Genomic DNA, 27,584 nt, shown 5'->3' on the forward strand with positions numbered 1-27,584 from the left:
TTCTGTGTGTGAGAGAAAAAAAGAGAGAAAGAGATAGAGATGGGAAGAGAATGAACCACAAAAGGAGGCTATTTGTAGAGGCTTGTCCTTTTTTCAACAGTTTGTGAGGAAGCTGGAAACGATGATTGGATGCATCCCACAAGTCCATTTGGCGGGGGTGTCAAAATGAGGGCGCGTTTCCTCACCCCTTCCTCCATTGCCCGTTTCCATCCACCCCTAATTGGATCCTGCTTCCACACCCACTGGCAGGGCTCTATCATCCCTGCCCAGCGCATCCTTGGTATCCTGAGACCTAGTCTATGCACCCAGACCCTCCTGGGTGCTGCTTTCTTGATCTTATTCCCTGGATCTGCTGAGCTGGACATATATTTATAAGCTAGAAATGGAATTTTGAAAGATACTTGTTGGTCAGACTGGATATTTCTGACCATTACCCTTTGCCATTTTCACCACATGCTGTGTGCAAAAATTTGATTTGTAATTAGCATATATCTGAGTTTCAACATTGAACAGTATTGAAAAATTCTCACGTAAATTTAGTGCATTTGCCCTTCTGAAAAATCACTGAATACCTACATTTTCACTGAAAATTGTTTTATGTAATAATTGAAGAAGTATTAACCCCTGTTTCCTTACCCGTAAAGCAAGAATGTGACATTAAAGCTGCTAATCATATCGGTGAACACTGGAATTTTGAATATATCTGACATGGGTTGTTGCATTTATCATGTGTCACTCTTTTTCTTCAAATAATAAACCAAACAACAGCAACAACAACAATAAAGAGATAAACTTTATAGCAGTATTGCACATGACATTAAGAGAGGGAAAAAAAATTATATAAAAAAAGTTTAAGAGTATGATAGAAATCACACCTCCAGTTGACACCATGCAACATTGACACAACAGGGTCTGCAACAGAGTCTAAGCACCGAAACGGTTAGCCTGCGGGAGGGGGGTCCGAAAGTGTCTTGTCAATCTGCTTGGCCACTTTCATGCGAGCGGATATCCGATTGGAGACCGTGGGCAATGGTTCTCCCCCCCCCCCCCCCCCCACCTCCGAAAGAAATTCAGAAGGGAGAGATGCACTTCACCGCCTAATCTCCACAAATTGATTTCTTCCCCTCCTGCCATTCAGAGATGGCAGCTTCTTGGTCGTATGATAATCTCTTTTTTTACTTGCGCACCGTTTTGCCCGGATCGTTTTTAGCTCCTCAAGGATTGTATTTCGGATGCATGCCAAGGGTTTTGTTGTTGTTTTTGATATATATTTCTGAAATTGACATTGGAGTAACCCCATGTCTGTTTGTCAATCTCTTCTCTCTCCTCCTCTCTCTCCTCCTCTCTCTCCTCTCTTTTTTTCCTCCTTTTTGTCTTCTTCCTTTTTTAAAATTTATTTTCTACAATTAATTTCCTCAGGCTGTGTACTTTTACCTGCCTACTTCTGTCATCTGTCTGTAATTGTAAGTAATTATGTGAACCTTTATATGTATAAATGTATATGTATAGTATCTCTCTTTCACTCTGTCTGTCTGTCTGTGTGTCTCTCTTTCTCTCCCTCTTTCTCTAGTGCAGCTACATTACTGGATTTGAAGCAATAGAATCAACATCTCATATGACTTGCAACTTAGAGACTTGCAAGTCATATGAGGTGAAAGTAAATAATAAATTTGAATGTGTGTATTTGTATTTATATCATTCATCTTTTCATTCGTCCGTCTGTTTAGTCATCTTTCCCTTTGTCTTTATGGTTAAAGGTCCTGTTCACCATTGGGAACAGTGATTTAAAAAGTGTTCAAGATATCACATTTGATGCATATGTGTAGGTCTGTTGTATCACAAAATATCCTACCATGTATTATTTTTTTTTTTTGCAATAAAGCCTAAAATATAAGGAGATATCAGTATTTTTCTCATTAAACCATAACTGTAGATGGTTTAGTGTAGAAACATTTTTATTATAACTATTGTTCACATTTTGTTAATTTAAGAATACATAACACTGATTATACAGATTCAAATTTTTACAGTGGTTGTTTCTATCCCAAACTCACATTTTAGAACTATTTAAAAGCGCTAATGCTGAGTTTTTGTTTCATCTGCAAATGGTAAATTATGCCTTTAATCTGTATCAGATTGTTTATTCTGCCCTTCTTTCTCAGTCTGTCAATCTCTTCTCATCCCTGTTTCTAATACATCCCAATTTACACAGTGTATGGTCTTTGATGAAATCAATGTTTCATATTTTCATGGTACCCCCGCTCCCCCTCCCCCCCCCCCCCCTCCCCCTCCTCCTACCCAGCTCACAGTGGTGCGGTCAACAGCCTGTCCTTCCATCCCAGCGGGAACTACCTCATCACAGCGTCCAACGACTCCACCCTGAAGATACTGGACCTCCTCGAGGGGCGTCTCTTCTACACCCTTCACGGACACCAGGTGAATGGGGGTTAATGGGTGTGGCTCTCACAAACATCACTCAGCTCTGATGATAAAATAATGGAACTGATAAAATCAGCCTGTGAGTTAGGGCAATGAGTCAGTAGAGCATCTCCCATGGAATTAGATAACCCCAGTTCAAGTCCACTGAGTTTATATTCAGTGTAATCATACCATCCTGCCCTCTAGTAAGAGGAAAAAAAAACTAATCTTGATATCAAGAGGTCGAAGTTCAAAGGTTGTCAAGAAGGTTAAGATAATATGAACTGTCCCATGATATGCAAGGACTCCAGAATCTTTTTATGAATCAAATTAAAGTGAGTTCAAGGCTATATTGTGACAATACAATTTCTAGATTTCAATTTGAGAAAGATTAAGCAAATGTCAAAGTCCATATTTCATGGGTAAATTAAAGCAAAATTAATGAAAAGTTGATTTAACAGCAAACAGAAGACCTCGTTACATTTGGGGATTGCTCTCTCACAGGTTAATTTTAAAAAATCAAGGCAAAAGTGTTCAATGCGATGATTTTAAAGTAATTGGTAAGGCGTGTATTTTCAGTGGTTATATTAAAGTCACACAGTCTCAAAGTATAAATCAAGTGATTTGTTGAAATTAGTTTGGAGGCTGAGGCATCCTTGACTTAGTAGAGGTTTAGTTTTGCCCTCTTTCTTTGATCTTGTGCAAAATGTTCTCTTAAGACCATTTAAACTCTCTTTGTATATTTTGCATGTCTATTCAAGGGACCTGCCACAGCAGTGGCCTTCTCGAGAACAGGAGAACACTTTGCATCGGGAGGAGCTGATGAACAGGTTGGTATCTTATGCTGAAGGGTTCCTAACTCTCACCACACTGTGTATGCCAATCATACCCCTTTCATGAATTTGAATACGCGGATAATGTCAGCATTACTTGGTCGTAGATCATAGCGGGGCCCAGAGTAATCTGCACTATTTTAACGCTGATACCGTCTGCATGATATCAGCATCGCGACAAGACTTAGAGTTTGTGAGCGCAATTCCAAAATAATACAACTTATTTCCAGGGTGTAGTCAAAGGGTCACCTCTTCCCCCGACATGCATCATCAGAGGGGCGTATGCAGTTACAAAATCAATTATCTGTCTTTTCCAGATCCTTTTTTTATACCCCCGCCAAACGAAGTTTGAAGGGGGTATATAGGAATCAGCGGACGGTCGGGCGGTTGGGCGGTCGGTCCGTTGCAAATCTTGCGTCGCAAAGTACTTCCTCAGTTTTCAACCGATTCCCATAAAACTTGGCACAGATGTGTGCCTTGGGTTGTAGATGTGCAAGACGTATTTTTTGACAGTACCCAAAAGTACGTTGCCATGGTAACAGCATATTATGAGCAAAAATGGGTACAAATCTTGCGTCGCGAACTCCTCCCACAGTTTTTGATCAATTTTTATGAAATTAGGTACAGATGTTCATCTGAATATGTTAATGTGCAAGACACATATTTCCGCAGTGGCAAAAAGTGTGTTGCCATGGTAACGGCATGTTATTGGTAAAATATAGGGCAAAATGCTTCATGGCAAAACTGCTTCATCAGTGTTCTTCCAATTCTCATGGAATTCATATTGAATGTTTGTCTTAGGATATAGGTCAGCATGACACATTTCTTGACAGTGACAAAAAGTATGTTGCCATGGTAACAGCTCACATATTATGAGCCAAAATGATGGAAAATTTTGTGTTGCAAACTACTTCCTCAGTTTTTGCCCAATTTCCATGAAACTTGGTACAGATGTGTGCCTTTGGTTGTAGATGTGCAAGACGCATTTTTTGACAGTACCCGAAAGTACGTTGCCATGGTAACGGCATATTAATGGCAGAAGATCAAGGAAAGATCTTGCGGATTTAACTACTTCCTCAGTTTTTTTACCAAAGCGTATGAAATGTGGCACACTTTTTTTTTTTACACTTTTTACACTTTTTTGTGTACACTTTTTACACAAATTTACACTTTTGCACAATTTTCTGAATGGAATTGACTTTTGTTTTACATGCTTTATTATCATGTGAAATTTCATTTCATTTAATAAATAAATAAGCAAAATATGGCCAACATTATGATAACGTTCAAAATGAATCTTTAGATTGCTCAGCAAGACGGCGGCTTGGAACATCGATCTTCAAAGGCACAAGTGCACCTGTGGAATTCTTTTGTACATCGATAGAAATCTGACAACTGTTTGAATAATTACAGCCAGTTGGAACTCCAGCTCTTCAACCTCCTTGGTCAGACAGAGTTCAAAATGAATGTACAGTGTATCAGCTCAGCTAATCAGTACTTTGTGGGCATTGTTACCTGAAATGGACTTGCTTGCTTGCTCGGTACATTTCTGTCATGGCTGACAGTTTTTGACTTCAGTGATTGATCTCCACTCTTTATGGTCAGCAGCGAGTTGATCAACAGTTGATCGGGGTTTACCAATAATGGATTTGATTCTAACAATCCACCCTAGCTTTTGATTGTTCTGATCTTCTTGAGCCTTCAATTTTTGCCCTGAAGCATTACTTTTTCAAGGCAGTTGTTCTCTCTTTTTGCTATGTGACCAAAGTAGCTATGTGCCAGATGATTTATCATATCAAGTAGTCTTTTCGTTGGGTTGACCTCTTGAAGGCCACTAGCATTGGTCTTTCTTACAGTCCAGAGGATCATAAGCATTTTCCGCCAGCATCACATTTCAAAGATATTTATTTTATCACAATCTGATTTTGTCAGTGATTACGTTTCACAAGGCATATGTGGCAATGGGAAATACTAAGGCCTGAACAAGGCAAATTTTTGTAGCTTATGGTTTAGAATTATTTAATAGTATTTCATCTCACAGCTTTATAAGGAAGTATTGAATAAAACGTAGACTGCGGATCAGCAGATCATCCCCACCCCTTTCTTAATATTGGCATATTCACAACAGAGATTCAAAGTTGCCCAAGGTCTAGTTTTAGTTGCGTGGTGTCAGCCGACATGCTGCAACGATGTAACCCCACGTAAACAGGGGTGATCCTGCTCATCAATGTACTGTCAAAGTCACCATTGATGCGAAGTGACACATTGCAACATATCAGGCAGGTGTTTTTCCTGTGTGTCATGAACATTGTGTCCCATCCTCAAAAAAAAAAAAAAAAAAAGCTAATTTCTGATGACAGGATCAGGGATCATCTTCTCTCCTTTATTTTTTTCAGGTATTCGTAGGAAATCTGACATGTCTGTCTACCATTAATGAACACATGATGTCTGCCAACTCTGATAAATATCTCTTCAAAAATTAATCCAGGAAAATGTTCATAGAGTCGTTGGAACTTATCCATGGAATATGACATGTTACTGTCGGTTTAACATTCTCTGAGTCTGGATAAACCTCTCGGGGCCTCCGAACAAGAGAACCTCACTGAACAGGTTTTCTGATTGATGGAATTAAAATTTCACCTTTGAATAACTTGCAAAGAGAGGATAAATTTGGTTTCACTGTTATTCTAGTGTGGGGCACCAAAGTAAGAATCATAACGATGATTTCAGTAATAGTGATTTTGATGATGGTAGTGACGATGATATTCGGTACTGCCTTTGTAGTGCTCACCCGAGTGCTCGCTCTGGCATGCATGTATTAATACAAATATCAAATTATTAATCACATGAGTCTTTTACTTCAAGCAATAGCAGAACTACCAAGCCTCTGTGATCCTGCAGGAGATTCCTTAAAAAAAAAAAAAAAGAGAGAAATATCTGGAGGTCTTGACAAAAGAATAAAAATGCCTCCATGATTTAGTCACTAATGTTAAATCTATTGAGATCTATATAAAATACACACAGGTGACTCCCTGGTAGCTTTTTGAAATCTATGTGATTCTGATGTATAACTGTTGGCAGCCCTGCACTAGTGAATAAAATTATGCATGATGAAAATAGACATTCAGTTATTAGTATGCTGTAAGTACATAAACTTTTGTGACCCAACTGGCTTTGTTCATCATCAGTGATGGTAGAAATTGGTTGTGCACATTTTGTGTTTCATGTGGATATGTTATCTCTTATGACATCCATGTGTTGATTGCAGGTGCTGGTGTGGAAGACCAACTTTGACAAGATCGACTACAATGAGGTGCTACAGGGCCACAGGGCGCGCTCACAGACCCACCCGGCCCCCCACATACACGACATCCACCCGCGTTCTCCCAAGCACCACCCTTCGGCTGTGCACCACGCCAGCACCAACATCAGCACCCAATCAGAGCTAAGGAACACCGTGTCCGCGCCGCCTGATGTCATGAACCTCGGCCCCGCTCTGTTTTCACAGAACAGGGTGAGATGCTAAATTCTCCTTGTACATTGCGACCAGTCACGTTTTGCAAAGTTCAAAGTACTTTTCTGACAGAGGCAAGCGGGGTATCCCTTCATTGATGTAATGTTTGGCAGAGTTGTGCCTCAATCGCTCCTGCTCAATTTCCTCTCTCCCTTTCTCTCTCTCTCTTTTTTTTTTTTTTTTTTTTTTGCACCTGTGCCGACTGCATCATTTTTCATATCACTAGTATTCCTGGAAATATCGTCATGTGGGACAGAATATATATTTTATGGGAGGAATTTGTCATGCCCAACAGAATACATGTTTCACGCCATGGTCCTCTTCACACTATAAAAATAGTAATGACGTTAAGCAGCAGGTACATGTATCAAGTTTTTTTATTTACTTCCACGTTTCAGCCATTTAGTGGCACTGTCAGCTTGAAGTCAATGGCCCAAATTCACGAAGGTGGTACAAATGAAACCATGGTTTAAACCATGGACAAAAACCATGGAGCGCCAAGTGTCGCACGGAATATTTCGTTACGAAATTGGTCATTTCGTCGACAAAATGACCGTTTCATTAACGGAATTATCAATTCGTGGACAAAATGTTCATTTTAGTTACAAAGTGTCATTTCGTTACAAAATAATAATTTCATGGACGAAATGACCGATTTCGTAACGAAATAGTCCATGCGACACATGGCGCTCCATGGTTTTTGTCCATGGTTTAAACCATGGTTTCATTTGTACCACCTTCGTGAATTCGGGCCATTATGTTGGTGGCTTGTCCATCTGTCACTGTGTCTGGTCATCCATTAGTGTACTCCAGCAATAAAGGCTTATCAATGTATTCAGATTTATGGTGATTATTTCTCTTGGGACATGATGGCAAGCCATTTCATACACCTGCCTGTTTCATAAAGCTGTTCGTAAAGTTACGAACAACTTACGAGCGACTGGTGATCAGTTCTGATGTGCTATACTTATCAGAATTTCCATAATTCAGCACAAGAACTGATCACCAGTCTCTCGTAAGTTGTTCCTAACTTTACGAACAGCTTTATGAAACACCCCCCTGTACGTACAAGTTGCACTCGATACATTTCAGTTCGTTTAATCCAGTGTGAATGCATTTCTTGTCCCTATTTAATGCATGTCCCAACCAAGCTCTGTAGTTCTCATAAACAACCTTTCTTATAAGGGTGTGCATAGAGTTCAAGATCTGTTAGTAAACAGTTGTATTGCTTTGCACAGACCCATTCTTAAAAGACTGTGGAAAGCCTTTCTTTTGCCCACTGGTCTTGGTATAGGAGTGTATGGATGGTCAGGTTAGAGGTCATGACGTCAAAGGTCAAGCTTTCAGGTCAAATGAAGACTGTGTATGCCACCCATGAATCTTTAGAAGCATTTGATTAAAGTAAATTTGATTTTGTATTGTAATAAATTACAATCAAGGGACTCTGTTGTAGGATGAAGCATGGATTTCATCCAAGATCTCTGTCCATTCAACTGTCTGAGATTGTCTGCTAATCTTACAATAACTCAAGTGATGAGGGACACAAAGTAAGATATTGTAAACATAGACTACCATGCGATATGGAAATTTTGGGTATTTTGTGCTCGACTGCCCAATTGTAAAAGTAGCAACACACAAATAATTTTAGAGATGTTAATTTTGTAGAAATTAGCTTTCGTTTGTGGAAAGGTAAACAAATGTATTTCACCGAAATTGACTCAACATGAAAAATAGATTTAGCAATAGGTTCTTCTTAATTACAATATTTCAACAGACTGTAGGCGCTGATTTTTATTTTCTAGTTATGCAGTACAATTGGAAGGATGTAGATATGTACACACTTATTGAGATTAAAAAATTTCAGTGAAAGGTCAATGATGGCTGAAATTTGTGTGAGAATATAATTATTCAGCCATAACTTCAGCTTGGAAAAGTCCATTGGGAATGTGATTTCGTATGAATGAAATAAGAAAGAGTTCCATTGTGCGCATGGGGTTGAAATCTAATCCCCGAGGTCAAAGGCGAAGATCAATATGCTTCATCTTCTCGTAAATGACGGACCGTATCTGTGCGACAAAGTGATCGCGTGAGAAGGGTAAAGTGTCCCAGCCATCTGCATGCTGTCCTTCAAATTTACTTCCGTTTAATAGAGAAATATCTCGTTACTCATCAATGCATGCAAGAACATGGTGTACCTTAGCTGTCGCATCTGCCCTCCTGACTTACGTAGCCAATTCGCATTCTTTTGTCTTGTCAATCAAGATGATGAGCGGAAGTTGATGAGTGAAAGTAGCGGAAATTGGTTTGTATTTTTAAGCTTGATAAGTCAGAACACATGGTTGGCATATCTCATAGTCCAATCTATGATACTACTAGAATATTTGCGTGATGTATAGCCTGCTTTCATTGTAGCTTGTTGCAACTTGATAGATGCCAGCTGCAGTCAAGAAAATCAGCGAAAATTTCAGCAAATGTGTGAAATGAGGCACTCATTCTTCTTTACCTGATGTATGAAGAAAGACTCAAGGTTTTTCAAACAATGCAATGCTAAAACACTGATTTTCTCAAAGCTGTTTGTTTTCGAAGTTCATTGAGTCGACCCTGTTGTAGGGTCAGAATAGACATTTGGCTTGAAATGTGAGTCGTACGTGTAGTTGTCAAATTTGGAGCTCTCTTCAGTACTCGGGGGATGAGCATCTGATGCTAGTGATCCTTCATGTGATTTTTTTTTGACAGGGACACACAAAATCTTGAGCAAGTGGTATTACCAACTTTTTAGACCCTGCTGAAAGTCATAGCAATTTTAAAACAAAACTTTTCCTCACTTTTTTTTTTTGAATATCTTCTTTGGATCTGCTCTAGACATCATTATATATCAAGTCAAACCGGCATGTAGCAATCATTCAAGGGAAACATTTAAAAGGTGACTGTTGTATATTGGCTATTACAGACAGGTTAGCAACCAGTTGGATTTCGCCACATGATGTTATGTGTGATAGACATCATGTTCATGCAGTATGCATCGCCTCCTACTCACCTATGTCAAAGGTCATGAGACACTATAATTGTCTATCCCAGACACAAATGAATGCTGGAGGTGTATTGTATTGTCTTTAGATGGTTTCTTTTACTCTCGGTTAACAATGCGGTGGGCTCAGAGACAAACAAAAGGGCCTTTGTGAGATGCAGAAACTATTTTGACAGAGAAAAATAATTCATCAAGATTCCAGTTAACTTGGAGTCTGTGTTCACTCGACACAGTAAAGTGTTGGCGAAGGAAGACAACATATGAGGCTGGCGGCTTTAGATGTTAAAAACATTTCGCCACTATGCGCAACCAAGGTTTGAAGGAGTCACTTAGAGAGGGTTGATTGTACAACATCTGAAAAAGAAGGATTTTATATTTAGATCATATGCATGCCCGAAAGTAGAGCTTACACATTTGTACTAAATACAGCAAAACCAGGCTGAAAATAGGCCATTCCATTCAAAATTTTGTATAATTTGGCCATACTTTGTGGTATCCCCTCACGTGACATTCTAGTGGTTAGTTAGGGATGGCTTGATCATAGCCCCACTTTTAATGCATCTACGCAGAGTCGAGAGACGCTTCACATTTGTAGTAACATGTATGAAATTTCAGCTCATGTCAATGCTTACTTCCTGCTATCATCCAGTTTTTATATAAGATTTGAAAATGGTTAACCCATTAGAAGTATTGTGTCTGTCTTCACTGCACTATTTCTTCTCACGTCAGTACTTAATTTCTTTTCCAAGTTGCAACCGTCTGCTTGATTCTCTGATGGCTTCTTTTTCTGTGTTTTTTTTTTTTCTCTCTCTCTCTTGCTCTCTCTCTCTCTCACCTTCTTCCTATTTCCAAACTCTCCCACACTCTCCCCTCTTCTATGCTCAACTAATGACGCTGCCTCAACGTCGTCCTTGTAGAGCTTTAGACCCATTATCAGTGCATTTCCTGCCCTAAAAGTTTAATGCAACATCCTTGCTTGCATGCAGCAAAACAACCAGATTCAACCCGAGCTACTCCAGTCATTAACCTCTGGAAGAAGAAGAAGAAGAAAAAAAAAAAAGAATATGAAGTCTTACCAGAGTAACAGTACGACACAACCTTTCTCGCTTGTTTTTCACCCTCTTTCCATGCATTTGTTAAAAGCTGTAAACACCGCCTCACGTTTTTCTAGGGCAATTAGCAGCAATCATGTTATTTTCCTTATCATGTCATTACTTTGCTTGGACTTCCAATTTTCAGCCCACAATATATTAAAGATATACTGCATTTTTTTTTTTTTTTTACATTTCCTGTAGGGGGCCGTTCACATTGCCGTTGAGAAACCGTGGCAAAAAAAAATCATGGCAGTACAAACAAACAAAAAAGGCCTTTTGGTGAAAGTTTACCAAACACCAGCCAAAAATAGCCAGAAGAATTAGCCGGGAGAGTGATATTTTAACCCATTGAGGACGAGTCCCGAGTATACTCGGGCAAGTGTCTATGGGAATGTGTGTTGTAGCAAAATCAGTCCGTCCTCAATGGGTTAACTTTGCGAATATTTTACCGTAGTATTTTTTTTTTCTTTATTTTATGATACTGAGAAACTAGCCACAGAAAAATTATGATATTTGTCAATTAGCTGGCTAGGTTATTGTTACATCATGATCATAGATACATGTAACAGACCTTGCCATTACTTAATGACTTATGGCTGCAGTGTGAACGGAGAGCACAAAAGTCCCAAGTTTTGATATCGCAGTATTTACTAGCCAATTATGGGCCATGATTCTGAAAAACATGCTTTTGTGCTTTTGGTCATGATGTTTACGCACATGAGCGGCTGATAGAGGAAGGAAGTGAAAAATCAAACAAAACGTTTGCAATTTACGACATCGGAATAGAATGTGGCACTCTGGGCGAGGCATACAATCTGATGAACAAAACGAAGAATCAACAACAGCCATGTCATGTGCCACTTCATGGTTTTGATGAAGACATATCAAGGACGTAATGTTTTCAAACGTCTTGCAAGGAAGAGGAACTCGTATCATACAAACGGCCGCGAACAAATTGCACAGGTGAGAAATGCAACGCGAGTCACGTCACAGTCACATGACGACAAAAATAGTCATTCCTGTAGCTGGCTTCAAACTGACACCCTGTTTTCCAAAGAAGAGTTAAAAACAGAAAAAGAATTCCTCTAATTTCTTTTGAATTTTCCTACAGCTGCCTATATGCCTCTTCCAATAAATAGCCCGGACATGACAATGTTACATTGATTATTCAAGGATGTTTTATTCATGTTTACAGTTTACATAGAAGAGTGGATTTACCATGGAAGTTATCATTTACACAATACAATGAAGATATTTCTGCAAATACGTGATATATGTCCCTGACCACCCCCCTCTTACCACCCCCCTCCCCCATGACACACTACAAATTATACATGTCTGCTCTCATGTAGGCCTATTGATTGGGTCATTGTTAGTTACTTCATTGTTTATTGTGTGTGATGCCATCATCCATTGTTACCTTACATTCTAATTTTAGTCCTGTATAGTGCTCACCAGATAATCGGAAACCTCTACAACGGTCACACTGCTTAAAGGGAATGAAACCCAGATATGTATGTGACCTGAGTGAATGCAGAAATGTCAGTAGAACACATCAGTGAAGTTCCAAGAAAATTGCAGGATCCATTCAAAAGTTATGAATCTTTTAACTTCAGTTTTGGTACTGCCATCGCTGGATAAGAAAACTACAGCAACTTGTGATGTTACAGTAGGACAATTATGTAAAAAAGATATATGCATACCGGTATAAAGAGAATTCAACATATTTTTTTTTTTTCAAGCATAATGAAAGAGCAGTTGGCTTACCTAGAGCTGTCAGAACATGCAGGGAATAATATTACCTTAAAATATGTCAGTAACATGTGAAAGGCATATAGTGTATGTACTGTCATGAAACAGAATGAATTTGTGGATTTCTCTTTCCATATAAATGGGAGAAAAATTTGTCTCCCCTCCCCTCCTGATTAAGTGCCTCGAAATTAATATATTCATGTTGTATGATGTTTTAATATCATGATTCTAAATCTTATAGCAATAGTAATTATGATAAAAGTTAATTATAGATACCAAAGATGATAGTTGTTATGATGATAACAGCATTCATATCTGTTGATATTACTAGTATGTCATGAATGTTATCATCACCATGATCATCATCATCAGTGGTAGTAGTAGTACTACTACTAGTACTAGTACTAGTAGTAATAGTAATGGTAATAGTAATCCTGGTAATGGTAATGGTAATAGTAATAATATAGTAATGGTACAGTAATGGTAATGGCAATAGTAATTGTAGTATTGTCATTATTACCAGTGTCATTAATATGAGAAAAAAGAGTGAAAAGCATTCACAACCGTAAATGGGCACAAATTTGCATTACCTGTATTGTATGTCTCAAAGGACTAAGTTTCAAACTTGCCCCATCACAATTACTTTGTTTGTACAGTTGCCCCATCATGATTACTTTATTTGATGAAGAGAATGAATGTGATCTGTTTATCAATTTCACTGGCAGCCAATACCAGCGAATTTAGGGGGCAGATTGGAGAAAGGGGGGGGGGGGGGGGGGGGAGCCTATGGAAAGGATGTCTTTGAAGCATCTGACTGATGAGCATCCTCTCCGTCAAGTTGTACTAATCCTGCCTACGCCATTTGTGCCAAGTCTCGTTAACGTTGACTGGCTGCAACACCTGTGGCTTATTCCCCGCCATCTTCCGTCACTGGATGCATCTCGCCTGTGTGGCCCTGACCCTCAAATGTAAACATAAATAAAAGAGGACACACAACACACACACAAAGATAAATTCTCCCTCTTTCCAGCCCTAATCTTGGCTGGTAATCTGATATCAATCATCTCACTTCCTCACATTTTTTTTTTCCCTCCTGTGTCTTTCTTGTCAATTTTACGACTTTGCTATAATAGTGTTCATTCAGAAAATTGACCTTATTTGGTGAAGAAGGGGAGGGAGGAATATTCCATTCATCTATCTTATTTTGTGGGGGGGGGGGAGATGGGGAAAATGATCACCATATGCTGATATCAGGGGCTGTTGACTGGAGATATGGGTAGATTACTAGAAAAGTGCCAGACGGAATGTGATCTGTAATCTTCTCTGGCCAGCATCCAGGATTTGTTTGGAAAGATTTGGAGGAAAAATCAAAGGCCGAATAAAGCAAAAAATGACAACATCGAATCAGACCCATGCATCGTTGCATGCAACTCCCAACACATATTCATTTCAATTTTGTTCAGTTCAATTCAATTCAATTTAATGTAGTTTCCTGTTAAAACATAATGACAAGCTCCCACAGTTACAAATATTACAATTAAACAGAGAATAGCACCAGGAGAGTGTCAGAATGCATAAACGAGATCAGCAAAACTAAAAAGGATGAAGGGATATATCCTGATATTTATGTGTGCCTTTGCAGAGAGAGAGAAAATGTTTGAAAAGACATTTGCTCTATATGATAATAAGTAGTGGAAAATGCATTCAAGCTAATTGAACAATATGAAAAACAACATCAAAAGACTGAGAATCTGGTGTTTTAAAGTTATGCCAGCATTGCAGTTCATTGGATGAATAGTTCATAATTTCTCTCTGTGGGGGATACATATCCACGAACAAATTAGTGGATTTTATGAATGTAGATAGAAAAGTAAAGTCATAATTTAGGGTCATGGCAAGAGTAGGAGAGTTAGAACATTCCAGCTTTACAATATTAACCCTTTCAGGATGGAATGATTTTGCTATAACACGCATTTCCCATAGACACCTACCCTACCCGAGTATTCTCGGAGCTCGTCTTCAAAGGGTCAATGCATTGGCCTCAATTACTGTTCTGCAGCAGGAGATAAATGTTCGGTATTTTTGCTCCTATATTAGTCTTTTTTTCTCTCTCATACATTATGTTGTCTGTTAAATCACGATAGGCAATGGAATATTCACAGAGTGGTCAAGCAGGCAGCATGCTACATGACCTCGGGATCACGTCATCGGACCAGGAGAGCAGAGGACTGACCAATGGCACGGCCTCACCACCTGCCGCCGCCCACCCCACCCCATCGGGGGCATCCACCGCACCCTTGGAAGTGAAGGAGATTCCTCCAGGACTGGCACAGACATTGGAAAACATTGTGGGACAACTGGACGTCCTCACGCAGGTCAGTGATTCAAACACCCCTTCCTTAAAAGGGATGGTAAAGTATTGGTGGAGATGATAATTGAGCTTTTAATTTTTTGCAAGATACTATTAAGAAACCACTTATGGAATGTTACAGAGCATACTACTCTAAGAGGAATTCAAAGTTCATTTGATGAAAATTGGTTTTGAAATCAAATGGCTGCATATATCCAAAAACAAAATAAAACAAAGCTGTCGTAATAAAAGGTGGGTCCCACCTTTCATTAGGATCGCATTGTTTTAAATATCTCAGCCATATCAAAACCAATTTTCATCAAATACACTTTGAATTCCTCTTAGAATTATATGCTTTGTCATATTTCATATGAGGTTTCTTATTATCTCAAAAATTACCATTAAAAAAACATTGAAAACCTGAAACCCCATCTTAACCAAAACTATACTAACCCTTTAATGTCTTGCCTCCATCGTACTTATCCTGAAGTCATCAAAGTGGTGGAGTAATAGACAGAAAAAAATGAAGGGAAGTGGGATTCATCGTTTCCCACAACCCCTCATTTCTCAAGGTTAGGGATACGGGAGTTAGGGAGTGATTCAGTTACTGGTGAATTAGTAGATTCCTATGATATCATTTGCGTGATAATGTGTGGGATCATGAGAGCCTTTTTTTTTTCATGAGTTGAGGAGCAACTGTTGGCTGGGGGGGGGGGGGGGTGGAGGGGGTAGGGGAAAGGGACAGAAAGGGAAGAACACTGTCCAAATTCTGCCACAGACACAAGATCAGAGCAGATGGGAGTGGCCACTTTGGGTCTCCGTCCTCTGTTCCAGAAATTAAAGGCATAATTTACCATTTGCAGATGAAACAAAAACCCAGCATTAGTGCTTCAAAATCATCCTAAAATGTGAGTTAGGAATAGAAACAACCAATGTAAAAAATTGAATCAGTATAATTGATGTTAAGTACTGTTAAGTATACAAAATGTGAACAATACTTAATATAATAAAAATGTTTTCAGACTGAACCGTCTACAGTTATGGTTTATTGAGAAAAATAGTGATAACTCCTTATATTTTAGGCTTCATTGCGAAGATTTTATGTGATAGGATGTTTTGTGATACAATTGACCTACACATATGCATCAAATGTGATTTCTTGAATATCTTTTAAATCACTGCACCCAAAGGTAAACAGGACCTTTAACTTCGCAGAGACATATGCATGAAATGTGATTTCTTGAATATCTTTTAAATCACTGCTCCCAAAGGTAAACAGGACCTTTAACTTTGCAGAGACAGGCACTCACTCACATCTCGGTTTCATGTCCAGGACCAATCATTGCCATTTCAAGTTGACCCCAGTTAGAACAGAATATCTAACCCTAACCGTACTGTGCTGTTTTTGAGCCCAGAAAATACTGGGGGGGGGGGGGGGGGTGGCTCGAAGGCCCCCTCCCACCCATTGATCTTGGAAATGCAATGTCCAATGAACTTGATGATTTTCATGTTGATAGATCTTTGTGTGCTGAATCTGATGCTGTAATTTATTTTAGTCAAATATGCATTTCTTTTTTTTAGTAATTTGCTAATTGATTATTTATTGTACAAATTTTATGTGTTTTTTTTAGATATTTCCACAATTTCAGACTGAACAAGTGTTCAGTAGTGACTCATTATCACACATATACTTAATCATTCAAATGATTGCCTTTCTTTTCTCGATTGTCATCTGAATTTCATTTATTTCAAGTTCAATTTCCGTCCCAGCACCAACCCTGACACACCTCCCTGATCTTTGTCAGGCTGGCTTCTTGGCACTGCTCCAATGCACTACATGTGCAGTCGATTGTACAGTGTGTTGCGCAATGTTGTCCTAAGCCACGCCCACACAACTTGATTGGCAGGTGATATGTTTGCTGTGTGATATGTGTGATTGTATACAGAGTTAACATGACACGCAGACATGTGGTTATCTCTGTGAGCAAGAGCAGTTAAGTGCTTTGCCCTGTATAGAGTACAGTCAATTTACACGGAGTGAAAGAGAGCTTTCACATGTTATAATAATAATGATGATAATGATGATGATAATAATAATGATAATAATAATAATAATAATAATAATAATAATAATAATAATAATAATAATAATAATAATAATAATAATAATAATAATAATAATAATAATAATAATAATAATAATAATAATAATAATAATAATTTGTAAATTTAATTTGGAAACATATTTCATGTCTCTTTAGTAATCTTTTTTTTTCTTTAAGTCTGAAAGCAAACTTGAATCACAATTCTCCCAAATATGTTTCTCAAATCATTCACGTTGGGCCAGTCATGAATTTGAGGCATTTTCAAGTCATGCTTTGCTCGAGTCCGGATGCGAATTCGTCATGTGAATGGTCTGATGTCTTAAAACACGGTTAAGAGGTTGGAATCCAGTTTGACTTTGTATTTTCTTCTGCCATGGTATGTGCATATGATATGCACTCTCATGTGTCGAGAGTTGCATGTTTTAATTGACACGCTATCTTGTTGTGACACAGTTGTTGCATAGAATGTCGTTCACGATTTGCAGCAGGCAAGAAGACTCACTTCAGTGTCTGAACACTTTGTGATTCTAAACACGTTTAGAGATGTGTCAACAATCAAGTGTGAACCCTCTCTAAAACAAAACAAAAAAAAGGAACTGGAAGCCAAGAATAGAGGTTTTGCTTGTTTTTATTTTTGTTTTCTTTGTGTGCCTGTTTCTTCTTGCTTTCAAGATGAAATCTGATGACCTAGCTTGAGTGTTTGACTGTTGGGAAGCTATTCTACTTTATGAAAGCTAACTTCGGCATCTCAGAAGCTTTGGGGCATTATATATCGAGTGAATAGTGATGAGCAAGCCAATTAAACAGTTATACATTGAATCAACATCATAGTGCAGTCACCTTATACTTTTCTGTGTTAAATGAGTGAATGCCATTTGCTTGTGTTTTGATTACCGTTAAAAGTAACATGTTAGATGTAAGATGATATGTGTATATATCATATTTTGTGAACCTCAGTTGATTCAACTTAGAAACACTGTGATCGTTTGATATTTTACATTATTTATGGTCTTAGGACCTGAACTTTTCCATACTTACATGCCCATATATGAACAGAAGAAAGTTAAGAACTGTGAAATTTGTTTCATGGGAAAAAATCTTCAGAATGGAATTGGATTAATTTTCAGTTTCCTGGTGTGCTTTTCCTTCTTCATTTTCTCTAATTACCCCCAAATGGTGTGTAATTCTCATCTGCAAAGTGTGTAGGCGTGAATCATTTGTATGACATGCATTAATTTGCATTGTGCGTTTACTTGTGTTAAATGGCTATATCAGCTCTCTGAAGGGCTCAAAATTCATCTTCCACCATTTGGAATTTGCTTGCAACATATTGAAAGAGTCTGCCAAGAAACTTTTCCGGCTGATATGATTCACCCGGACAGTGAGTTGTTTTTAGAGTATTGTTGAAATCAAAAGTGTAGGCTTTTATTTCCTAAGTGATCTCCCTGTTCCGTAGTGGGTAGGAAGGACGTTTTATGATGGACAAGCATGTACTAGCAGTAGTACTTCCCAACAAGCTGCCTGCGATTCTCTCTCTCCCTCAGAAGGTTGATGGATACTATGGCCTGATTTGCAATCAGTTATCAAACATTACATGAGCAACCCTGATCAGATATATATGTTATCAGACTGCAATACCTTCAGCGTACCTTTTTGGCTAATCTTTTGCATTTTCGTTACTACCCAACTGAAATCATGTTATCACAGCATCATTTTGCACATTTCGTATGCATCTGTGTCCTTTTTTAGAGCAAAAATCAACAGTGTCTACAGGCGTTTGGAAACTATGTTTTACCTTTAAGCAAATGCATCTGTTTGGCTGCAGAAGTCATGCTCACTGTGTGTGAAGGAAATGATCTTCATGCCTTACAAAAAACATGCCCCTTTTTTAAGTGCTTCCTTGCCATTTTTTTGCTAAGTGCCTTCGTGATACATTTCTTAGATTCATTCAAGCTCATTGAAATCCTTCCCAAGTGCTTCCCATTCTTCTTGAAAACAGCATTGCCTGCAGATATCAAATTACATGTGAATTGTCAGAGTCTGTTAAAGTGCTCCATTTCCTTGACAAAAAACAAACAAATATAACCAGGGCATGGGCAGTCCATGAAGAAAGTGTAATTTAGTTCAATTTAATTCAATTCAATTCAATTTAATTCAGTTCATTTGCCGTAAAAGTGGATATTTTTGCATGACTGATTTTTCGCGCTCAGGGGGGTAAGAAGAGTTTTGCGTGTTTTTAATTCCGCGGAATCAGGATCCCAACTACTGGAATATATGGCAGGCAAAAATATATGCATGCTTTTATTTTCGTGCTAGTTTCTGGTTGCGCGAAATGCACAAAAATTTCAACACCATTTTCACTTCAATTCACTTCAGTAATCATGAAAGAATACGCTTACAGAATATCTACAGTACAAAATGTAACAGGGAGTTTTAATTTAATGTAATTCAGTACCATAATCGATCCATGTTACCCTTAATGGATAAACTCACATAAAAATGATGGTGATTTCTTCAAAATCAGACCCTCCAAAAAAGGATCACACTCAAGTTCTGGAAATTTTAAGTTTCACATGCCTTTAAAAAAAAAAATGATATATCTTAATATCAGTAGCACCCACTGATGCAACTGTACATGATATGAGGCCTCCAATCAAAAGTCTCCCACGATCCACTCACAAATCACCACTATATTTCCTATCATGACATGCTGTCGAAAAGGAAGACAGTTGTTGTTTTGTAGTAAGTAAGCATTGATGACTTTCAGGGGGTATGATAGGGTTGAGCTTGCTCGGCACTGTTAACCCAAAACATTTTTGTTATGATATGTATATCCACAAACCTATTTGAAAGTTAAAAGCCGATGACAAAATTTCCTCAGCCAGTTTCTGTTTCTGTCGTATATGGTTGTGACAAAACTCTCTCTGCAATGAAAACGTGGAATTTCTATCGCCATAAATTGGTTATTATGCCTTTCATTATATAATTTTGATGCATAAAATTTTCCTCAAAACAAATGTATTATGCAAATGAAAGTGTAATAAAAGTGGAGAAATGAATTACCTCACCAATTTATACAATAGTGACAAATCTATATTTAGCAACACAAGTTGAAATTATAAATCCAATTAACCACGTGTTTCCACCCAAGAGTCTGCTCTGTAGTAAGCACACGGTAAGCATGAAATCCCAGAATAGGCATGAAATCCCAGAATAGGCATGAAATTAAAAATGCCAAAAGTTCAAAAAAAAAAAAAAAAAATGAAGCCATACCATATTCACAGTGTGTACAGATTTTTGTTTATGACATACAAAGTCTCCATGTAGCCTTGAACATGGTGGTCGTGCCGACCACTGCTTGCTGTGACTTGGCTCATTGCAAAGGTTACTGAGATGTAGGGTGTGAGAATTTTTTTAATAAGCACATTATTTTGTGAAATTGTGGCACCGCTTCCTTAACAACTGTACTATATTCAGGAAGTGGCATGGACCACAAAGTATTGGTGGAGATGAGAATTGGACTTATAACTTTTAGCGAGATACCAAGAAAACACTTATGAAATAGTACAGAGCATACCATTTTAAGAGGAATTCAAAGTTTATTTGATGAAAATTGTGTTTGGAATGACCGAAACATCCAAAAACAAAGTAAAACAAAACGATCGTGGACGCTCTTTTTTTGATATCTCAGCCATTTCAAAACCAATTTTCATCAAGTAAACGTTGAATTCCTCATAGAATTACATGCTCTTTCATATTTCATTGTTGCATTTACCTTCAGTGTCAACCTGACCTCATATGCCAAACCTGTTCAGGCAGGAGAAACTGCTTTCGGTGCTGCTTCCACACTCAGAAAGAAGTTCCTGCTTCACAAACATTGTGCTCATGGTTTCCAGCCGCTTACATCAAAGCACAAAAACTCACCCATGTAGATGATTAGTACTTACGATTTGTGATATTCATTTTATTGATATCATTATGCTTTGCTTGTAGTTATCCCTTTCTTCTTATATTTTCGCGTCATATATAATTAATGTTCGAGTTCTTAGAAACCTTGCATGCTGTAAATGTGATTAATTGTTACTCGGTTACCAAAGCTGAAGCTATAACGGTTTTCATTAGTGCAGCGTGTCAAATTATATTCTCTTTCACACTGTAATAAAATGAAAGAGAAACTTCTAATTTTTCCATTGTGTTTCCTTATACCACACAGAGGCTTTAAAGTTCGTGTGTCTTTTTTGCAACTCTGAAAATTACATTGCTTTAATAAGTTGGTATATTGTACAGGTAGGTAATTTAGACCCTTCCTCAGAACAATAAAACTCGAGACCTTTTTATGATTGAAGGGGAATAGATATTATAGACTTCCAGTGAATCTATTCGGACCCCAAAAAAATTTTCAACCATTGTTCTTGGTACAAAATTGGGAGCATATTCTCATGTGAAAGTGAGTTTGTTTTTCATTTCTTTGATAAAAAAAATATGAGGTGTATTACTGTACGATTTTATACATGATGTTGGGAGACATGCAAAACTTGTGTGTCATTTGCAAAAGGGATATACGACCTTTAAGCTGTCCCATGGTTGAGCATCTTAGTGATGTCATTGTCGACAATTGTAACCATGGTTACGCGTTCCCAGAAAACACAAGCCGCGGCATACTTGTTGCCACTATTCAAGAGAAAGCAAAACTTGCTTCCTTAACTTTCTCCCGCAGCTGGCTGCCTAAGAACAGGAACTTGGGGAAGAGTTTGAGAAAGTTTCATAGCAGTATTAATACCTAGTGGCAGATCTTGTCTGTCTTTATGAAATATAGCATGCAATAAAGTCACAATGTAATTAAGCCTTTATGGCCCGAGTTCACGAAGGTGGTACAATTGAAACCATGGTTTAAACCATGGACAATTTGTATGGAGCGCCAAGTTTCGCATGACGTGTTTTGTTACAATATCAGTCGTTTTGTTAACAAAATGAACATTTTGTCAACAAAATGGTCATTTCGTCAATGAAATGACTGATTTCATAACGAAATAGGCCATGCGACACTTGGCGCTCCATACAAATTGTCCATGGTTTAAACCACGGTTTCAATTGTACCACCCCTCGTGAATTCGGGCCTATTTGTTCAAGCTTTAGGCAGTCATGAGATGAAGTGTGTTGCAATCTTAAGCCTGTCAAGTATGATAATGAATGAGTGAATGAATGGGATTCATTGGGAACACAACCTGATTTCTATGTTTAGAAGGAGGAGAGGTGGAAGTAAGAAAAAGAAAGAAAAAAAGATGATGCAAACAAATGATTTGACCTGAAATGAACCCTCTGGTTTGACAGTGGTGTAAATCGAGTGACTTTGACTTTCTTGTTGACATGGGCAACTGTACAGTAACACATGTCATTGGTATATGAAGGCGTGGTCACGAGAGAGTGAAGCTGAGATGACTTCAATGATGAGACATGCTGTTGGTGGTTTTGACTTCGGTCCCACGGAATCATTCCATCAGCACGCCTAGGTGTGTCCTCAGATTCACCCCCCCCCCCCCCCCCCCCCCCCCCCGCACAGTTGTCCCTGGGGATCCGTGCTTGTTTGGGTAGTAGGCCAGGCCTCTAGGGTGTCAGAGCCGGCAAAAAAAAAAAAAAAACACCAGCTCTGCATACCCTCATTTGTTTGTGGATATCATGTTTTGCTGCCTGCTTGACCGCGGCATCCACCCTACTGGTGAAGTTGTCACATTAGTTGTGGAAGTGTGGTTAACCACTTCACTTCGAGAGGGAATTTCACTGCAGAAATTGTCATCGTTTCATCATCAAATTGGCTACTCGGACAGAGTGTTCAGACGCAAAAAAATTTATACTAAAATGGTGTAGCTGTACCAAAATGGTATAGCTATACGTTGAATTTATACGTCTGAACGCTGACTAACAAAACAATGTATGACGAAACAGCATATAATGAAACAACGGTCAGAGCATCGTTTCGAACTGGAACTCGATAATGAATCAGCATTCCATCACGTCCATATGCGTCTGAAAGTATGGTGACCATAGAATGGTATAACTGGGCGGGGCTTGATGTGAGCGTGCACAAAAGGTGACCCTATTTCTCTCACTAGCGGCGATGTCATGGCCATACAAAATGTCACAACATGCGCATTGGGAAATTGCGCATCTATACAACATTTTCCAGAGCGGTCAAGATTAGCGTCTGAACAGTCTGTCGGCTATACGATGATTATTTATATGTCATTTCTTAAATCGAGTTTTGGTATAAACTGGCTTGCATCTGAACAGGGGGTCTGTTTCACCACATACCTTAAAAGATTAGATGAAGCTGATAAAAATTCATTAACTCTGCACAAAAGAATAAAGAAATTTACAAGAATCCGGCAATTTTAGAGAGAATCAGGATCTTTACTGCTCTAGAATATGTTGCCAGCTTTAAGACCTGGTACCATGGGGATACCACGGAGGGGGAAGGCTGGCCTGGATAGGATATATTCGAGAATGCCTCTTAAAGGACAAGTTCCCCTTCATTAACATAAGGATTGCGAGAATGCAGCAATATTAGCAGAACACATCAGTGAAAGTTTGAGGAAAATTGGACAATCGATGCAAAAGTTATGAATTTTTAAAACTTTTGTGTTGGAACCACTGGATGAGGAGACTACTAAGGCTCGTGATGTCATATGAGTACAACAGTATAAAGAAAATGTGAAGAAAATTCAACATATTTTCACTTTTTCGCATGATAAAAGAGCACTTGACTTGCCTCTTTCTAAAGGCAATGGGAATAATATTACCCATAACATATGTCAGTAACGAGTCAAGGGAATGTGTACCTTTTTCAAAAGATGAAATTTTGTGGAATTCTCTTTATATTTTCCTTATATTGTTGTACGCATGTGACATCATACACTGCAGTAGTCTTCTCATCCAGCGGTGACTGCACAAAAACTTCAAAAATTCATAACTTTTGAACGGATTGTCCGATTTTCCTCAAACTTTCAATGATGTGTTCTACTAATATTGCTACATTCTCTCAATCCTTATGTTAATGAAAGTGAACTGGTCCTTTAACAAATTGAATAAATAAAACTTTATCACTGACCTCTGTTTAAGTACACACACACGACCAAAGAATCTTAACTGAAGTCAATCATCACCGGTGAGCGCATTCTTCAATGCACATATTCGCTGACTGGTGCTCGTGGTTTTCAAATGTGACCTTGCATCACAAAACAAACAAAGAGTCGCACCCCTTGATTTTATGTGAGGACTCAAAAAAGGTGAAATGGTTCAACCAAGTCAATCTTGAGTTTTTCATATTTTCTGAAAGAACTATCCTTCTTCTACATTATTCTTCAGTTTGGTATCTGAAGATGAATGGGAAAGTGTGTTTTTGGCAGTTTTTCTACAACCCTTTTTGGAGGAAGAGTAGAATGATCAGGTATTTCTGAGAGGCCGGTTTTCATGTCTTGAAATCCTTTGCACACTCTTCACTTTCAAGTCTGATTAATTTTGAAAGGATGACGCTACTGCTTTGAAAGTTAGCATTAATCATGGGCAGAAAGTGTTAAAGTGTAACATGCTCAATTTCAGCTTAATCTAATAATCCCTTCATTGTTGTTGCTCTGGTGGTTTACATCCTGTGTTTTGTCCCTTTCATTGCCCAGCTAGCACAGCTGGGTAAAGATTAAACGCTTGAATAGATGTTGTACTTCAGAGCATCTTTTCTCAGTTCACACTTTTCCAGAGTGTATGCTTTCTTTCCAGTATTTAGGTAGGTTAGGGGAGACCATATGAATTGAGTTATACATCATTTTAAAGCTTACGGTCTGTTCTTCATGTATGGTGACTTTTTGTTGGTTTTGTGGTGCAGGGTCACAAATGTACCCTGGTGGGTAGCGAATGAATTGGACTACCCATGAATCCCCATGCTACCAGGTCTTTAAGAGTCAGCCACGATTCTAGCGATGAAGAGGCTGTTTAGAATTCTGGAATCGAAACAAACAATTACGTATGAACAACAAGGAGTCCTATTGAAAGAGAATCTTTTTTAACTCCTTGGCGCATTGAACAGTAGTAATGAACAGTACAACTTAAGATAAAAATAGACTTCACCAAACCGCAGGAACTTGGTTTCTAGGACCTTGTAGACTGCAACATAATACTGTAAAAATGGATGTTTTCATGCAAGTAATATTTTGCACTTTGCTGAGGGAGATGAATTTTGCATGTTTCTGATTCCTTGGAATCAAGACATTACATAGTGATACATATAGCAAGCAAAAATATTTGGGTGCTTTTATTTTTTTGTGCTAGGTTCTGGTAGCGTGAAATGTTCAAATATTTCAGTCTTTACACTCGCCAGCAACTTACCTATTGAACTCACCTCATTGCAGAATATGAATGCATTCCATGAAAAATTACAATTGTACTTGCCAATTTACGTATAATGTTATAATTTGTTATTGGGATCTTTTTGTACTTCAGAGTAATCTGGTTTAAAATCTGTGGATTTTTAATTATTTTTTTTAGAATAATTGCCATTATATCTATTTATTTTCTATGATTACAATCATTCTCTTGTCACCATGTATTAAATGTTCAATGTATTTTCCCTCTTGTGTTTGTTCTTACCATTTCAGTATGTCTCACATTATCTTATTTTATGCTTTGTGGGAAAACAGCTTTGCCATGTTGTCTTTGCTGAGTAGGGCCATCCACCCGTATTTTACGCAAATATCAGAGTATCATTATTTCCTTGATATACTGTATATGCCATATATTTCGCGAGTCTAAATTTTTGTGAATCGGGAATTCCCAACGATTTCGCGAGGGGTCAGATTCGCGATCATGGAGTCTTGTTCTGAACGGAGAAATGTATGTGCATACGTCACATCCACATCGGGATCAGAGTCAATATTTTCGCGTGTCTTTAATTTTGCGAATAGCACCTGACTCGTGAAATTCGCGAAAATAAAAACCTCGCGAAATATTCGGCGTATACAGTATTTGTTCATTGTTTTTCTAAAGAAATAGATTACCATATCATTCAAGTAGTGTAGGCAAGAGTGGATGAGGTGGTTTTTTTGTAGTTTTCTGTGGTACAGTCGATTACATGATATTATGGCATGATTCTTTAGTAATTGTCTGTTCAGATTGAATATGCATATTTGATGCTGCTTTCCGGTATGTATCCAGACCCTCCCCACCCTACCTGAGTGGAACAGTGTTTGCTGTCCCTTTGCACAACACATGGTGTGCGGAAAATGCCAAAAAAAAAAAAATGGACTTCACAGAAAGTTAGTTATTTGCTCCCTTGGTCTAGTGGTCACTTTTGTTTCATAATATCTCCCTCACTGTCCTTTTGCCTCTGCAGACGGTCAACATCTTGGAGCAGAGACTGACCATGACAGAAAACAAGCTGCGCGAAGTTCTCGACAACCAGCAGAAGATTACGCTCCAAGTGCGACCGACAGAGTAACAACCCTGCATGTTCGGTGGTGATTTCGCCAACCCCTGCAGACTCGACCAAGAAACAGAGGGCATCCTCAAGAGTTATGGCCACCACTCAAACCTGAAAGTACGGTTTTCTATCAATGCGCAGCGTGCTGTGGATAGGAAAGTAGTCTTCCTGGTGTTACGGTTGACAGATTGTGGAGTGAATCATGGAAATGGATCCTTTGTGGCCTTTTTGGCCGGTCAAAAACACCCCCCCCCCAAAAAAAAAAGAGAGATAATAATAATTATAACAATAATAATAATGATCAGCACGGAAACCAGACAACCAACTCATGGAGAAAGGAGGCAGAACGTTTATGCATCAATGCTCCAATGGTTTTGTACATGCCGCAGACATAGCTAGTCTTGTTCTTCTAGGCCTCTTAACCAAAGTGCCAGACTTTTGTGCCCATTGGGCAAAGTTTGCTATTGATGCTCTATGCACCAAACTCTGTGAAGTCAGTGTTGTAAAGCCATGGGGGAGGGGTCACATGACCAATAAATGTACATGTGGGTCTGCGGACCTTGTCGGCCAGGTTTACGACATCCTGGAGTGAAACCAAATGAAAAGTTGACTTTGCAAATTTCAGCAAAGTTCAGCTGGCAGCAGGTAACCATTTTAGGTCATAGCATATAAAAACAAGCCTCTACCGTCAAAGGCATTTCGTCGCTATGGGCCATCATTTCACAGCCATGCGTTCATCGTGTGCCTAGTGCCACGCATTTTGGGCACAATAAATCATATTTACTTAAGTTTTCTTTCACCGTCTGTTGTATCTGAAACTTGAAATATAAGGTGCACTCAAACCTGTCTGTAGCAACCAGGCAAGGGAGAGGAAGTGACCTTTATTTCCAGGTGGCCATTATAGACAGGATTGCACTAATCAGTTTTATGACATGATATCTGCAGTACTAGCTGTCACATGCATGACATCAAGGCAGGATATTGGTAAAAAAAAAAGTCTCAAAATAGTACTAATTGTCAAATC

At 38.5% G+C, this 27,584-nt stretch overlaps 1 protein-coding gene across 1 annotated transcript in view; it reads left to right on the forward strand.

The window, feature by feature from the left end:
* LOC140246159 (uncharacterized) overlaps positions 1-26,821 on the forward strand; it is a 58,255-nt gene extending 31,434 nt beyond the window's left edge. The window contains exons 7-12 of the mRNA XM_072325600.1: positions 2,303-2,436; positions 3,180-3,248; positions 6,520-6,765; positions 12,540-12,556; positions 14,804-15,014; positions 26,474-26,821. Coding sequence (XP_072181701.1) covers positions 2,303-2,436; positions 3,180-3,248; positions 6,520-6,765; positions 12,540-12,556; positions 14,804-15,014; positions 26,474-26,578 — 782 coding nt within the window. The 3' untranslated portion in view covers positions 26,579-26,821. The remainder of the gene's footprint in view (positions 1-2,302; positions 2,437-3,179; positions 3,249-6,519; positions 6,766-12,539; positions 12,557-14,803; positions 15,015-26,473) is intronic.
* The last annotated feature ends 763 nt before the right edge of the window (positions 26,822-27,584 follow it).

Source organism: Diadema setosum, chromosome 2 (assembly GCF_964275005.1).
Source record: "Diadema setosum chromosome 2, eeDiaSeto1, whole genome shotgun sequence".
NCBI lineage: Eukaryota > Metazoa > Echinodermata > Echinoidea > Diadematoida > Diadematidae > Diadema > Diadema setosum.